The sequence below is a fragment of the Mytilus edulis genome, chromosome 1, assembly GCF_963676685.1.
Source record: "Mytilus edulis chromosome 1, xbMytEdul2.2, whole genome shotgun sequence".
NCBI classification, from domain to species: domain Eukaryota; kingdom Metazoa; phylum Mollusca; class Bivalvia; order Mytilida; family Mytilidae; genus Mytilus; species Mytilus edulis.
In genome coordinates this window covers 49,963,332-49,981,159 of record NC_092344.1, presented here as the reverse complement: position 1 = coordinate 49,981,159, position 17,828 = coordinate 49,963,332, and the positions used below count along the sequence as shown (strand labels likewise).

At 32.6% G+C, this 17,828-nt stretch overlaps 3 protein-coding genes across 4 annotated transcripts in view; 1 reads left to right on the top strand and 2 right to left on the bottom strand.

Annotated features, from left to right (window-relative positions):
- Positions 1 to 603, bottom strand: part of LOC139484618 (titin homolog) — a 43,288-nt gene extending 42,685 nt beyond the window's left edge. Inside the window, exon 1 of one of the 2 annotated variants that reach the window (XM_071268443.1) lies at positions 471 to 603. The gene's annotated coding sequence lies outside the window, so the exon portion shown is untranslated. The remainder of the gene's footprint in view (positions 1 to 470) is intronic. The other variant, XM_071268424.1, reaches the window with a different exon arrangement.
- Positions 1 to 17,828, top strand: part of LOC139513342 (mucin-21-like) — a 254,285-nt gene that overhangs the window by 131,705 nt on the left and 104,752 nt on the right. The window lies entirely within an intron of this gene.
- Positions 5,961 to 11,304, bottom strand: LOC139513381 (actin CyI, cytoplasmic-like). Its single transcript, XM_071301801.1, has 7 exons — positions 11,082 to 11,304; positions 10,727 to 10,884; positions 10,251 to 10,490; positions 9,537 to 9,675; positions 8,074 to 8,373; positions 7,495 to 7,614; positions 5,961 to 6,363 (listed from the first exon to the last, which is right to left on the bottom strand). Exons 2-7 carry the CDS (start codon positions 10,862 to 10,864, stop codon positions 6,158 to 6,160), a joined length of 1,143 nt encoding a protein of 380 aa, XP_071157902.1. The 5' UTR covers positions 10,865 to 10,884; positions 11,082 to 11,304; the 3' UTR covers positions 5,961 to 6,157.

Here is a 17,828-nt window from a genome sequence, read left to right as displayed (position 1 = left end):
TTGCAAGTGAAATAAATATTCATAACTAGTCGTGCAATAAGGGGACGACGCATACCGGAGGCAGGAGGATTTGTCTTTCGGAATAAGTTTTCATTTTTGCTTGATTTTTTGTACGATTGTTTTCTGCATTTTGTATTAGAATTAATGATTTTTCATCCGGTCTCATACCAGTTTATTAATTGTTCGCGCTTACCAGGCCCGAATATTCATTTTCCAAATCCCCTCTCTCTTAAAAAAAAAGAAATAATATGGTTGACCGCCATCGTTTTATTGTATATAAAAGCTTGCTCGCATACTTTCTTTTAGTATGATATATATATGTATTTGTTGTTGCCTTACAAGAAACTCGACAAGTATTGTCATATGGTCGTTTTGTCAAAGACGAAATATATGCAAGGAATGCCTAAAAATATCGATGAGCAGAACATTTACATGTAATTTTTTTCAAGATTGCAACGAAAATTCCCTACCTGCGGATGTTGGGTCCGCCTCGTCATAGGAACTGGGAGACATAAACTTAATTATTAATCATCTATAACAATCTTAACCACTATAGGTAAATAGCTGTATGTAAGCAGGAAGTTTATTCTATTTAGAAAACGTAGGGACTTTCCATATGAGATAATTCTATTTTTAAATCTTTGTAATTAGACACATTCAATGTATATAGATTTACTAGAATAATATAACAATTGGTAAATTTGTCAGATACAAATATTTAAATGTAAGCAATGAACATATTCTATGTATGAGTAGACCACCAATTCTACAACATGACGTTTTGATGATGTATCATTTCGATATATATACTAATAATATTTATCATTATGGATTACCCACCCATGCAACAACAAAAAAAACCTTAAAAAGGAAAAAGAAAATTATGCGCAAGTGGAATTAAAGTTTTTTAAAAGCTACATGTGTATACATACCTGACATCACGCGAGGAAGATGAAGGGACATAATATATTATACATAAATACATTATTATGAGATGAGAAATCATATACGACAATCCAAGATGAGGGGTCAGTAGAAGCCTTTGGCTTATGTAACAACCCGAAGATAAAGGTATAAAGGTATAAAGGTATAACTTGAGAACGCGGGTAAAAGTTGTGCAACCCAAATTCAAACTTGATCGGTGTTTTGTGGTATTTATGCATAATGTTAAAGTTTCATCACAATTGGTTGTACTAACTTAAGATACAATGTAGAGAACAGAAACAAATTTTTGGAGGTACGTTAGTACGGACGGACCGACCAACAAGGATAACTTCAACGTTGGGTGTCACTGACAAGTGGCTTTGAAATAGAAGAATCTGCACTTTCGTCAGCCAATAGTCGTCATGTTTATAAGCCCATTGTCTAAATTCCATGCAAGGTCAATAAAAAACAAGAATGTGTCCATAGTACACGGATGCCCCACTCGCACTGACTATTATGTTCTATGTTTGATGGACCGTGTACTAAGTTTTAATTTAATTGGACTTCAACTTCATCAAATACTACCTTGACCAAAATCTTTAAACTGAAGCGGGACAGACGGACGGACGAACGGACACACAGACCGAAAAACATAATATCCCTTGCTGGGGCATAAAAATAGTAACAATTAGTTTAAACCGTCTATAAAGTTCGTTTAGCTGAGCATGACATGGAATTATGTAAAAAAAAATCGTAACTATAGAGTAGTTTTAAGACCTGCCATCTTCGTTAGCCAAGGGTTACGATCCACTCTCGTTCTCTTCACCCGGGCGGATTGAGCTAACATTTCGGAGACACAAGGTAAGGATTTTTATTGGTTGTAGTGGAGGCTCGCTGCATCCAATCAAAACGCGCCTATAACATGATCACGTGTAAATGTAGAAAGTGTTTGTAAACAATTGCCACGTGTTTATTGTGCAACAAGTCTTTACCGCACTAAACATACGACTATATTTAGTGACAACTAGAATATTTTTAATAAAGTAATATTTTTTCATGGATGTCAATACACCTAATCGCTATTTATTCCATACCGGATAAATTCTAAAATTACACAACTTTTTCATCCAGTTGAAGATATCTGGGGGCCGTTGAAACAATTCACCATGCACAATACTTTTTAATGAGACCCGTTTTAACTTATTGTAAATACTTTAAACAAAATAATTTTTTACTTCAATTTTAATTTCGAAAAAAAGTGGATCATACTCGATTAAAGTTTCTTGATGATCGCTTTCTAAAGTTTTTCCTCCCTCAGCTCTCTACTAAAAAACCTTTATTTTCGGCCGCATGACCCAAACAGGAAGTTGTACATACAATGTATGACTGTTTCTCCCAGATTGGACTAAATAGCGATAATTAAATAAGGTGTAATTTCTGGGATTGTTGAAAACTTGCATATTCATCACTATCTGATTTTGTGGTTTTAACAATCCAGACAGACAAATAGCAATAAGATGTTTAGGAAAACATGACCTAAAACCTCCTTCATATAAGACAAAAAACATGGGAACTCATACTGAATGGTCAAATGTGTACAATATGAAAATTTGAGTTAAGATGGTAAAATCACAAATCAGCCGTTAATGTAAATGGACCATAAGTATGACTGTTGAGCAAATTTTAAGGGAAATGACGGGGAAGGGGCAAATTAGCGTTCAAGGGGAGCAAATGCTGTTTAAATTGATAAGTGGGTTTTAAATATAGAGGGAAAGTGGAGTCATCTTTTTAGACTTTAGTTACATGTAAATATAACTTATGTAGACTTACCTTCTAATTCTATAGACTATTAAAAAAAAACACACACACAACTCGGAACTATTTCTAATTCACTTGCACTACTGATATGCAAACCTAAAAACAAAAAGGAAAATATCTTAAAATAGTGATTGAAAGATTCATAACACTTTGAAAGGATAATTCAGACACGTGTTACACGGGGAGCATGTTTGTTTACAAATAATAATGTCACGTGATCGCGCACTGACCTCGCATGCTGCATCGCCATTACAATTCTCTAATACATGTACATAACCATTTTCATGCAAACATGCAACGTAAATGTGATTGGTTATCAAATAATACGAAAATAATGCATGAACCGTTGAAGAGGAAATTATTTCATCAAATAGATTGGATTTTCACTTTCACCACGAATAGGTCGAGTTGACATTCCTGTCATCGGAGATAGTATTGAGATAAATGGGATAAAACGGACCGCCAAAAAGGTCTAGAGAAGCACATCAGTAGAACCTTAACATAAATTAGTAATACTTACCAAAATTTCTCTAATTGATAACCTATAGAACTGAAATTTCACAAAAATACCGGTAAATAATTTTGCTGATTGATATGATGCTGGTTTAGTTGGCGCGAAATAAATATTCTTACTCCTATTGCTTCATGTAAAAAAAAATTTATAAAATTGAATTCGACTACAGTTCAGCATAAAAAAAAACGTGAATATGCAAAAGCCAGGTAATATGTTAATGATAAAGTGTGTATAAGTTTTCTTAAACGAAGTTACCCGTATAATTACCAAGAATTACATTTGAGCGCAAAGTTCTGTATGTGGTTTGGTTGGTTTATGTAACATTTATAATTTAGACTGGGATCCTGGCTAATCTTGACCTTACGACGCGCAGCTAGATTGGACCGGATCCCAGGCTAATGTAACATCGTAAAACTCAGGGTAAGATCATTGAGGCCATCTATTTTTATTGCGGGTTCCACATATTTAATTCGGAATTATAGAAAAAATGGAATGTTGTGAGCAGAATCAAAACAGAAATGATGAATACTGCAACATTTCCAGCAAAATATAAATAGGATGGAGGATCTGTGTACTCACATTATTTGTAAAACTCTCCTTATTCATGTGAAGCGTGTGCTTTACATCGAGGCTTATTCTTTACATCGAGGCTTATTATGCTAATCATCGACGCCACAGTACTTCAACCAATCAGACAATGTTAATTTGGGGCATTCGATCGATTTTAACTCAGATTTTGGAATATTTCAATCGAAATTATAGAAAAATGGAATGTTGTTAGTACATATAAAATAGAAAATGATGAATACTTCTAGCTAAAGATAATTTGGATGGGGGTTCTGTGTATTCACATTATTTGCACAACTCTCCTTACTGATGCCATATTTTGGAATTTCCGTGACCTAAATGGTTCGCGAAAATTAATATTTTTATATATAGTATAGTAAATAGCAGTTCCTGTCTAGGGAAAACGGTAGTATTTAATATTCCAAGCATTAGGTTGGCCTTTTGTGTACCCAAGGCAGGTGAAGGAAGTCAAATTATGAATGCTGTGATTGGATGTAAGGGTACAATGTATTTTTTTTATTGATGTATGAATAACTGCAGTGTGTATATTTACAATATAAATTTTGAAACCTATTGAAATATTTTCTAGAGAATTATTAGAAAAGACTTCCAAAATTTCATAAATTTAGTGCAAAATGACGGTGGGCATACAAACAAGCTCCGTTGGAAGCTGGTCATGATACTATTCGGCTTTAATTTTTAAAACAGAATAATAAAGTACTAACAGAACATATAACTGTTTTATCCAGGTTTTTATCTTAAAAAGAAATGTTACTGTTGTCGCCTATGGCAGAATAAATAGTACCGCTTTCCCTCTATGTTTCATGCACAAATGCATGAATGTTGACCTATATTTTCGTTTCCGGCTTTACCAAGTGTGTAGAATCTAGACGCTACCGTGATTTTACCACCAAATCAAAGAGTTCAAGTGCTACCATTGGTCAAGAATAATGTATTCGGAATGGGCGTGACTTTAATCTTCCGATCGATGGCGCACATTGATATCACAAATGTTAGCTCAATCAGCCAAGGGTAAAAAGAACGGGAATGGATCGCAACCCATGGCTAGCGAAGATGAAGACCTGCGTGGATCAGCTAAAAGTATTATCCTTTTAAACTGCAGGATAGATTACTAGTTATGATCAATAATCCGGTTTTTACATATTGTAACTGCAAATCACAATACGCAGCTTTGTGTTCTAGTGAGCACAGAGAACGAGTTCAACAACTTTACATTGGGTCAAACAAGATATATTTTACATATTATAAAACTGTCATCACAGGGATATGTCTCGCTTTTTTGTAATTTTGATTATGCAAATGTTTAAAACATGTTACATAAGTTATGCAAATATTGAAAATAAATGAACCATGACTTAGGTACATGGCTAAACAATCTTCATGTAAATGCTAATGATTACCGCATACCGCAAACCAATGACTTAATATTATAAGTCGTTCCCGTTAAACAACCTAAACACAAACATAAACTTGTAAACTTTGTAATAGTTTCAAAGTCAATGAACCACGAAGAGGGGGATGGGGTTATAATTTCCATGGACACGATACTTGCAAATGCCAATAAATTTGCATACTATAAAATACTATTGACTTTACATTAGCAGATTATCTTATTTTTTAACTGATATAATAACTTATACATGTAAACTAAGCAAACGTTTTAAAGTCGATAGACCATGACTGAGGGTGCGAGGCTAAATATTCTCTCTGGAAATGATATGTGCTAATGCTTTTACAACTGAATACCAATTAACATTTGCCTACCACTAATAGTTTCCCATAAACTGACCTGATCACAAACTAATACATGTAAAATAAGCAAAAGTAGATCATGACTGAGGGGCAGGACTAATTAATCTCCATGAAAATAAGATGTGCCAATGCTAATACAACTGCAAACAAAATATGATTGACCTACCACTTGTGGTTCACAATAAACTAGACTAAGACTCTATCACAAACTAATACAGTGTTGACGACGCCAACGCCGGAAACAGCATACCAATGTCTCGCTTTTTGACTCCGTCAAGGCGAGACATAAATTGATATGATGAAATCGATAATAATCATTTTTTTGGTTTTTGTGATTTTCTAAATAATAAAACCAAGCACACAATTATTATTCCCAAAAGGATAATCTATTTATCGAAGCATTCATACCAATTGAAAAAAAAATGTAATCACTTTATGATCTTTAGTTTTTTTCATTGAACATATTTTGTACTAATCCTCTTTCTTGCATTTTTCTTATTTGTGTTCTTGCTAGTATTGTAAATATTGCACTTTTCCAATGTCCGACGCAGACATATTGGTTTAGAAACATTTTCTATGTACAATGCTTGGTCCACTTTCATCGTATTCTTGTTTTGAAATCCACATCTGTCCGAAAGTTGATAGAGAACCAAGTATGGATCCTCCAATCCAAACAGAATATTTTCTTTCTGGAGGTGCAATAATCTTAGTTTTCATTGCACTAGGAGATAGGGCTTCCATTTCTTTCTTCAGACGATCAGCAATACCTAAAAGGATAAATATTGAGGAATCAATGTATAATTTTGCATCGATATGTATTCCATTTATTCTATTAAAGCTTTTTTTTCCTATGATATTCCGTTTAATATGAATTATCTTTGATATGTGTTTAATTTTCCCATATAAAAAGGATGTTTTAAGACTGTCAATGAGACAACTATCCACAAGAAACAAAATGACGTGGGTTTTGAATTGATTTGTGTATTTTGCTTTGTTGAAATATCGGGAACAGGACGTTTGTGCTTTTTAAACTGTAAAACTATAGGACATTTGCGCTTTAAATTTTGATTCACATGTTTTAAATTGAACGGACATGAAATGACTATTAAACTTTTAGGGGGGCAATAGGGTGGCCGTTAACATGTTAACAACACCTCGATTTTGGCAACCACAGTTAACAACAAATGCAAAAATGCTGATAACAGTTAACATTTTTGGCTTAAAAAAAGTAAACAGTTTAAATTTATCCCAGATAACAGTTAACAACACCTTGAAAAAGTGCAAAACAGTTTAACATAGAAAGGTTTTGCCCGCCCCCTTTTAACTACAAAGGCAATTATGACTTTGGCTATGGCAAATCATAAGCCTGGATAAAAGAAAGAGGGGAGTCATAAAAGCGCAACAGTCCTACTAGTATATAAAAAGCGCAAATGTTCTATAGATTGAAGCGCAAATTTCCTATGAAAAAGCGCAAACGTTCCGCGCCGGAAATATCATAGGATGTCTGTAGAGATATAGACATTATTCAGGTATGTATCAAAACAATTTAAAGAGAAATATACCAAATTGTGGGGAGGGGGAATAACAAATCCAATAAAAACAACTTAAACATGACAGAATACCAAAAAGACGAATATGCAAAGCACCACACAACAAGATAAAGATCGAACAATTGGTTAACATCAAGAAACCAAACTGAACTCATTAGCAACGGAAGTATTTCCTGCTTCACAAGTGGCAACGGTCGTTTGCGTCATTGCAAACTGTACTAAAAATAAACATTAAAATGCGTGCGGTAGATTTGTAAAGCTAAGCGAAAGAAAAGGACAATCTTTTTATTTTTGTAGTTCCAATTATTTTGTTCATCCATTATAGGTAGGGGATCTTATATTACTTACCAGGAAACATTGTGGAACCTCCTGATAACACAATATTACTGTACAGATCTTTTCTAATATCAATGTCTGACATCATAATGGAATTGTGAATCATTTCATGTATTCCACTTGGTTCCATTCCTGAAATTAATTATCAACATTTAAAATATTTATTATTTATTAATGACTCTTATGAAAAACAGTAAGTCATAAAGGACTTATGTTGTAAAAACCTGAGACTACTATTATATATGCGTTATAGCATCTTCGCTAGCCAAGGGTTACGATCCAATCCCGTTCTGAAGATCTTCGCTAACCAAGGGTCACGATCCACTCCCGTTCCGAAGAGAACGGTAGTGGATCGTAACCCTTGGCTAGCGAAGATGGTGTTATAGTAGTATCAGAAAAAACTAAGTATATTCTTGATATTTTGTCATAATATTATAATATTTTAATTCCTTTTGTTGTAGTAAATCTAGTACAACATGAAAAATTGTTTCCACAAAATACAAACTTTACTTTTTAAGGTTATTGTAATTTCAGAATAATTAAATGAAATGGCATTACTTTTTTTTTAAAATAAATTTATACTCAACACACCTAGAAACGATGGCTGAAACAGTGCTTCTGCGCACCGGAAGCGTTCATTTCCGATGGTAATGACAGCGCCATCTGGTAATTCATATGACTGTTCCAAAGATGATGACTTGACTGATGTGTCCATTTCTTGTTCAAAGTCAAGGCCAACGTAGCACATTTTCTCCTTGATATCTCTCACTATTTCTGCTTCAGCTGTGGAGACAAAGTTGTAACCCCTCTCGTGTAAGATTCTTTGGAGATATGCAGTAAGATCTCGTCCTGCGAGATCTAACCGTTTAATGGCGTGAGGTAAAGCATACCCTGAAAAATATTGAATAAGTTACACCGATTGTTTTTGAATGAGGCTACAGTATTGAGCAAGAAGTGTATGCATTGACTGGGACAATTTACGTGAATGTTTGTCTGAAACGACCACTGTTCACGACGTACCTACGATAGATATTTAAACTGTGGGGTCACCAAAGGTTTCTTAACGCTTTTAATTATAAAATAATTCGAAAAATTAATCAGGAATAACCTTTATGTTTTGATTTATATAATATATATAAATTAAAACATCGTGTTATTTCTGATTAATTTTTCGAATTACTTTATTTATGTGTTGAGAACCTTTGGTGACCCCATAGTTTAAGTTTCTTTAAAAAGTACATAGTGAGCAGTGGTCGTTACATACAAACGTTCACCTAAATTTTCCCAGTCAATGAATGAATTTAATGTGCCAATCAATGGCCACAGCTACACTGTTTTGAATTTCATTCTATTTGTGCGCGCCGCTTTTTTTATGTTATTTTTTCATAGACAAAAAAATATATAGTCATTCCTTTAATAAACGTTACAAAAGTAGAAACAAATGCATCGTTTAATTGGTGTTTACTGACCCTGTTTGACTTTGAACTGTCAAATTGCTGGTGATCAAACTTTATATTGCGCGGGGAAATAACTTATTTAGAAGATTGTTGTGACACAGAGTTCATCGCTCTCTTCTATGTTTATATAATTTCGTTGTCAGTTCATCGTATTCATCAGATGAATGTATGGAGATAGTGATTTATAAGACCTTTTTATTGAAAATAGCAGCAGTGAAAAAAGGAGGGCAATACCTAAATTTAAATAATTTGTGACATTGTTTTGAGTTATGGCAATCAAAACCTCTTTTTTTCAGAATATTTTTTTAATGGAAAAAATATATGAAGATAGTTAAATCTATGTCCAAGTTGGAAAAAAATGTACTTACAAACGACGAACGACAAACTGTAGACGCATTTTCAACGAGTGTATAGTTTGTCAAAGTTTGTGCAAACTTTGCAAACGTATGTTAGAAACAAATGATCGAAACGTGTGCTCGCCAAACCTTTGTGTCGTTTGAGTTTAATTTATAGAAAGAAATGCACCCTTAACTTTAAAGTCTGCTGCAGTGCATAATGCATTAAAAGTATAATCTATTATTCGTCGTATTTGTTTACCTTCGTAAATTGGTACAACATGGGAAACTCCATCTCCAGAATCGAATACTATTCCCGTTGTTCTTCCAGACGCATACAGAGATAGAACGGCTTGTATAGCCACGTAGAAAGCAGGAGCATTAAATGTTTCAAACATCAACTACGAATAAATAGATGAATAATTAAATGGTCGTCATTGATTGATTATTTTTTTAATGTTTAACACCACTTTGAAAAAAAAGAGTAAAAATAGATTGATATATTTTTTTAAAAATTAAACTTTGATTGCAGATCGAATCAAGTTGAGTTTATCGAAATAAAATTGAATAGATAGAGAATAAATTTATTAGAAAGTAGTCATTCTATGAAGAACGCCAATATAATTGTTGTCAATATATGAAATCAGGACCATATTTTACCATGCGTTTATTGTATATAATTGATTTGTGTGATTAACACCACATTCATCCCAAATTACAGGCCACATAAAGGGCATAAAATCAGATACAATTGATTTACATAATTGGTAACAACAACAATAATGAAGCCGACCGTATAAGGCTGTAGAGCCAGTCAAGGTCGTTAAAAACTTCCATCATCAAGTACATGTAACGTACCAAATAAAATAAAAAAAATGTTAATCTAATGAATGGTATTGATAATGTTTATAACATCAATAATTTATAATATTACCAAATAGATTCGTTTAGTAAAAACAATTTAAAGACTACTAACTTGTGTCATTTTTTCTCTGTTATTTTTTGGGTTCATCGGTGCTTCTGTTAACATAACCGGATGTTCTTCTGGGGCCACTCGGAGTTCATTATAGAATGTATGATGCCACAGTTTTTCCATATCATCCCAATTTGTAACTATTCCGTGTTCAATGGGATATTTTAATGTCAGGACACCACGTTTACTCTGTGCTTCGTCTCCAACAAAGCAGTCCTTCCCTCCCATACCTTGCATAACTATCTGTTATCAGAAAGAATAAAAGTAATCAATAATAACAAAAGTGATACAAAAAATGTATAAAATTCAAATTGAAATGATGAAACTAATATATTGTTATCTTCAAATTCTGACTGGTTTGAAATGAATTGTTCTGAGTTGCTAATAAAGGCATTTTTTTAAAAATCGAATTGTTCCTGATTTTATTTTATATTTATGGTATCCATTAAAGAAATATTATTGTTAATTCTAAATAATACCTGATGTCTAGGGCGTCCAGTTATTGCAGGAAAAACAGCCCTTGGTGCATCATCGCCTGCAAATCCTGCTTTGACCATTCCGGAACCATTGTCTATAACCACTGCAGCAATATCATCGTCATAACCGGGAGCAGACATGTTTTAACTGTATTTCAAATCTGAAATTATTTATGATAGTTACATTGTAGATGCACAAATAAATAACGTTGAAAAGTATGCAGAATAAGCTATAGTGTGATATTGATTCCTTAAACTTTATGAATATTTAATATAAGTGTATGCAAAAGGAAATACACAATAATAAGATATTATAATATTTTTTTTTTTATAAAAAATAAATTTTAAATATACTCACTTTTGCCTTTAAAATTAATTCCCTTTTTTGCGATCCCTCCTTTAAATCCGTATACTTGATCATGTCAAAATTGTTCTAATTTATATGATGAAAACAGTTTTTCCACGAACTCAAACTGTATTCTACTGAATTCTTTAGATTTCTCTTTATAATGACCATATATGGAAGGCAATATATACCGCTCCGCGTACATAAAAGGGTAAATACAAACTTTATCACTTACAAGTACTATATTTAAACATGAGTTATGTCCCATTGATTTTCACCTGACAGAATGTTTATTAATAGTATTAAGTATATATCTTCAACTTTTGTGGTAAACATAACCTTAGCAAGAAGCACCATATAAGGAATAGAATTATAATAAAAATCATATCTATATTTAAACGAGTTATAATTGTCAATCGCATCTTTAATTGATATTATTCACCGTGATTAAAAAAAATAAAATAATGTTGACTCTATCACACAACTTTAATAGGTATTGATGTACAGTAGTTGTCGTTTGTTTATGTAATATATACGTGTTTCTCGTTTCTCGTTTTGTTTATATAGATTAGACCGTTGGTTTTCCCGTTTGAATGGTTTTACACTAGTAATCTTGGGGCCCTTTATAGCTTGTTGTTCGGTGTGAGCTAAGGCTCCGTGTTGAAGGCCGTACTTTAACCTATAATGGTTTACTTTTTAAATTGTTATTTGTATGGAGAGTTGTCTCATTGGCACTCACACCACATCTTCCTATATCTATTGACAATAATTTTTGTTTGCGTATGTATACTAATAAACATGCACTCGAAACTGTTAAACCAGGGTTTTGATAGTAAAATACTTATTAGCTAACCTGACCCGAAGTGTCAAGTGAGCCTTTTCCATCACATGACGTCTGTCGTCCGTTCTCGTCCGTGAACTTTTACAAAATCTTCTATGAACTACACCTTGGCCAATTAAATCCAAACTTAGCCACTATTATTATAATGGGATAACAAGTTTTAAAAAATGTTTCTGATTACCCCGCCTACCAACATGCATATGGCTGACCAGAGGCGGATGAAGCCATTTATAAAAGGGAGGGTTCCTAACCTAGGATAAAAGGGGGGTTCAACTACATGTCCCCATTCAAATGCATTGCTCGTCAGAAAAAAAAGAGGGGTTCCAATGCCCGGAACCCACCCCTGGATCCGCAACTGCTGACATTGCTAAAAAAAAAGGAGCATAGCGGTCACATGCAAGTTTTGTCTATTTTCTTGAAAACCGCTACAAATAGAAAAATCGAACAGGACCAAATATTGAGGTCATACCGTCAATTTACATCAAAATTTTAAGAAGGAATCTTTAGGAGCTATTGATCTTAAATGACGGATTTTCAACCATTTTTTTCATTTTGCCTATCATCATGAAAAGTGAAATAGATAAAGAGAAACTTAAAACAGCAAAAATGATTTGCAAGATTAGATCGCCGCCGCCATAGGATTTGTATTCTCTTAGTCTATGTCTCGCATTCTAAGACTTACGTCGCAGGCGAGACAAAAAAATGCCATGTGGTTTCTGATCTAGACGTGGTTGATGGGCTTTTATACCAACAGGAGTCAATGAAACTTAATAACTTCTTCTAGATTCGACTATTTTCTATGTTCTTCACAAATGTTAAAAAAAATCCTTCGAGAATACACAGAAACCTTTTCCTGCAGATCTACATGACAATTTCAACTGAATAAGTAATATGTATATAGGATAATAAATAAATTTTACTTATTTTTTTCTAATCATTATTAAACTGCTATTCGTTTGGGAGGCTTAAATATGCAGTTTCTGTTGCAATTGCCCTGCCGTTGTCAAGTTTGAAATATTGCACCAACTTGAATCGGTTAGGGCATTTTTCTTTTTTTCTATTTGGGGACTTCTATCCATGCAGTTATAACATCTAACTGTCACCACCTTTGGAAATTTAGAATTGTGCCAGTTCACATCGCAAATAACTATTTTTATTCTGGTATATCTTTGAAGTCTTTGCGCCGTGTTTGAAAATCTAAAAATTGTACCAAAGTCTGTGATGTTCGCTTAAATTGTATAATTTTCAAGATTTTGATAGTGTTGTAATTTGAATGGATTGACGTGATTCATTTTACATCGTGCGATAACCGAAGAAGGATATCGGTTATCCGAAATATCTAATATTTGTTCATTTTATAGTTATTTTATGGTGGTGTTGCACCCTTTTTGACTTGTTATATATGATAAAGTGATATATACCTAAATGACATTTCGTTTTTTATAATTTTGTCCCCCCTCACCCCTTATTTACTATTCCTATTATACAAACATATACATGAAGCTGCTGATTCAATTTATCAGCGTTGATATTACACAATTTTTTCAACCCGGTACTGATGTATGCGCTTAGGAAACACATCAAAAGAAAAAACCCTAGATATTTACACAGAAATTGAAGAGATTCTATCAAAAGACTTAATTGAAACAACTTTATTATTGGAACAACTCATACCTTTAAAAAAAGACAACTTTAGAATTCACTTTAATCGAATCCAATTCCAAATTCCAAATTTTAAAATTTATGGGTCATATAAACACTGTAAACAACAAAGACACCATTATTTCGATGATATGTAAATACAGCCGTATGTTGCTCAGTCAACCAAAATTAATCAAATTCGTTGACTGAGCAACCTACTATAAAGTGAATCAAAATTAAATAGAATTAGAATTAAGCCAACAACAAAAGTAGTTCAGTATCGGACTGATTCAAACTATCCCAAGAGAAGAAAAGTTTTAAAAATTGCATTTAACATTAGAACAAATTTATAAAAATAATTTTCATTTTCTACCACACATGCCAAGCCAGTTAATTTTTAAAAAGTGGAGATCTTACCCATTGCACCACCATGAAACGTTCACATCTGATTGTTGTGAAGAAAGATACAAAAATCGAAAAAATAGAAAATAGAACTTTTTTTTCAGCATATTTATTATTAAAAACAATTTTATAAATTATATAGTTACATACAATTGATCCCCTCAATAAGCATTTGGACGGTTAATTGTTAATGTAAGCTATCCCGGTCAACGGACGTTTCCAAAAAACGAAATATGTCCTGCCTCGTTTGAACACGGACCATCTTCCTTTTATCACAGATACTTTTACGATAATCTCAGTTCAAATTTTAAACACAAAAGAATAAATAGTGCATTTAGAAAAACAATTGTTTCTCGTGGTTGCCTTTATTTTTTGAATGCGTGGAAGAGTGAACCACAAGCCTCGCAACATGGAACAATACAGCAGTTGATAATTGTAGCATATATTCTCTGGCAAATTCCGCAGTTGATTTCGATGATTTTCATGCATGGAGAAATTATCCAAATATGGTAGAAAGCGATAATTGCAAATTCACATCCCCATTCAGCAGCAATACAGATACCATAGAGAATGGTCAGAATGTTGTAACAAAGCAGCTTCCAACAGTCGAAACATTTGGCTGATATTTTCCATACGCAATCGATACTGTGTACCCCATCAGGTTCTCCAAAAACGTCATTGAAATGCAAAGTCTGGAATGAAATAAAAATAATAATAATTATAAATATATATTTTTTATTTAACGAGGGTAACTCAATTATAACTAGCCTAATTTTATATGAGGTCCTTAAACAAAATGCATGTCTACAGTTTACATTCATATATCAAACACAAACTTTATTCTCAATTACGACATTTTTGTTTTAATAATGAATGGTAAATCATTTCATACCTTAGTTGTAGAATAATGCAAACAGATTTTTTTTATTATAAAAGTTAGTATTTGGACTTGTGACAAATAGATCTTTACTAGAGACACAGTAGCGGATCTGGTAATTTTCATAAGTGAGGCCCATTGACTGTCTAAGAGGGGGCCCGCACCCGTCATGCTTGAGTGATTCCCTACATATTTTTTTTTCCAGAAAAGGGGGGGGGGGGGCTCCCTGAAAACCCTTTAAATCCGCCTTTGAGACAGATTATAAGATGTAATGTTGAACATTATTGTTAATAAGCGAATAATCGATAAAAATGCAGGTGTTAGTTAATTTACCGGCAATGTTATTCACTAGAATTGATTGTTGGTATTTGGTATTGTAACTTGTTGTAATTTTATGAAGATAATTTAAAGACAGCTTTTGTTTGTAAATGTTTACCAAGTGTTCATGTTAGCTTTGTTGGAATACAATTTGTTCCAAAGCAGGATTGAATTTTTAATATGATTGATGGACACTTAAAATTTAACTGCAGTTCAACAGCTTTAAAAAAAAAATTAAAAAAAAATATATATATAAAAAAACGAAAACAAAAGGAAAAAAGTCCATAATAATTATTTTAGTATGTGTGTTTTAGTAATTCTGAACTTTAAAATGTGAATGTCAACTTGGGACAATATATCGAATATCCTACGAAAATGTTAATCAATTACGATTGTAAGTCATTGTTATAAACTGACTTTCTGTTAATTATTTAAATGGAAGTCCGATTAAATATGTTAAATTCATGACCATGTCGCTTAGTAACAAGAAAAAACAAACGAGTAAAACATAGTGGACGTTTCTTACTTTTTATTTGGGATAATGAAAATAGTAAGCTTAAAGAAAAATAAGAGATCAAATGTTATGAAATATCTTTTTTTTTAAATAAAAGCCAAAAAGGTCAAGTTAGGCGCGGCTTTTGTTTAGTATTGCATCTTATTTACAACGTTAACTTCCTAACCAGCGCTATATCCATTTTCTACAGCACTTACACTACCAATAATTAACCCATACTTTTTTGGTACATTTCTACCCTCGTGCATATCAGTACTGCAAGGAAAGACTGAAAACTTATAATGTTATACTTTCAATGAAATCAGTACTGATTTTGTCAGTACTATTTCAGTACTGATTTTGTCAGTACTGTTTCAGTACTGATTTTTTCAGTACTGTTTCAGTACTGATTTTTTCAGTACTGTTTCAGTACTGATTTTTTCAGTACTGTTTCAGTATTGATATTGTCAGTACTGTTTCAGTACTGATATTGTCAGTACTGTTTCAGTACTGATATTGTCAGTACTGTTTCAGTACTGATATTGTCAGTACTGTTATTTTCAGTACTGATTTTTTCAGTAAAGTTTAAGTACTGATTTTTTCAGTACTGTTTCAGTACTTATTTTTCAGTACTGTTTCAATACTGTTTTAGTACTGATTTTGTCAGTAATGTTTAAGTACTGTATTAGGACGGAATTGGTGACCAACTTTGTTTTTACTGTTCCAGTACTGATTTATTTAGTTATGATCAGTACTTTTAGTTAAGATATATATATACACATATTTGTATATATTTCTGTTTTATTGTATCAATCTGATTTATCATAACTGTTCATGTACTGCATACATTTCAGTACACGCATTAATAGATCACTGTGTTATTTACAATGTTATTTTTCCTAACCAAATGTTAATGTTTTAATGCTTAATCGATGCTCAATGAAAACCCAATAAAGTATATAATTATGTTTTAATAGCAAGATATTGCTGGTCTTGAGTTTTACTGTACATTTGGGTTGGTAATTTTTTGTCTCTTTGACATATTGTATGTTTCCATCCTTTATGAATGTTGTTATTCATTCTAATTTTTTTTGTGCTGTTTTTTTTTATATCTGATTTTGCTTTGCTTCAGCAGCTATTTAAGTAATTTTCTTGTATATATGTTTTTCGGCTTTATGCCTCACTTACATTATATTTGATAATATTATTAATTCGTATATTTTAACAAATTTGATTCGTCAAGGGATAGTCACATGTTAAACTATATTTTCGAAGGTAGAGAAAAAACGGCGGATAGCAAAATGCATATTGACCGGCAAAAAGCATATTGCACGGTTATTTTTAGAATATCTAAAAACCGATATACTTTGTGACGTCATGCTGAGACTACTATAACTGTTAAAGTAGTCTCAACGTCATGTAATGAATTTCAGGATATTGTTTAACGTTTTGAAACATTTAATGTTATCTGTGATCGATTATTTGACGAAAACAAGTCTTCAAATACATAAGATGTCCAAAAAAAAAATGAAATAACAGCTAATATGTTGTTATTGTCAAGGAGACAATGTAATATCTATAAAGTTCCAACAAACCTAAATGACGATTTTGATACAAACATGGTAGGAAATTAATAATATAACAAATATAGCCTTTGTATGAGGTCAATACAGGATATATCGACCCAAAGAAGTATATCGACCTCGGACTTCGTCCTCAGTCAATATACTTCTTTCAGGTCAATATATCCCTGTATCGACCTCATACAAAGGCTATATTTGTATAATACCATATTATCTGTGTCCTGCTTAGGTAAAGTCAAAACATAATTACCAAGACTTGAAAATTACAAATGTATAATTATATTGCTTTCAAATAGACTTTAGTGTGGATGTATTGTTATCCAGTGGCAAGTTAAGTGCATGATTGGGACAAGAATAAAAACAACTACTCATTTTGTACTACACTGATTAAATATGCACTAACGAGCTAACTGTTTAACATGCCATCACAACAAGAAGTGAATCCGCAGGTGACGTGGTACCTAACCTGAACAGGTAACTTAAGACTGGGACTGTTTTTCTCTATCATGATGTGTTGTGTGAGGGAATAATTAGCATAAAACCACTATTCCAGTCTTAAATTTGAATTCTGTGGTTTTAATAATACTATTTTTTGCCAATACTG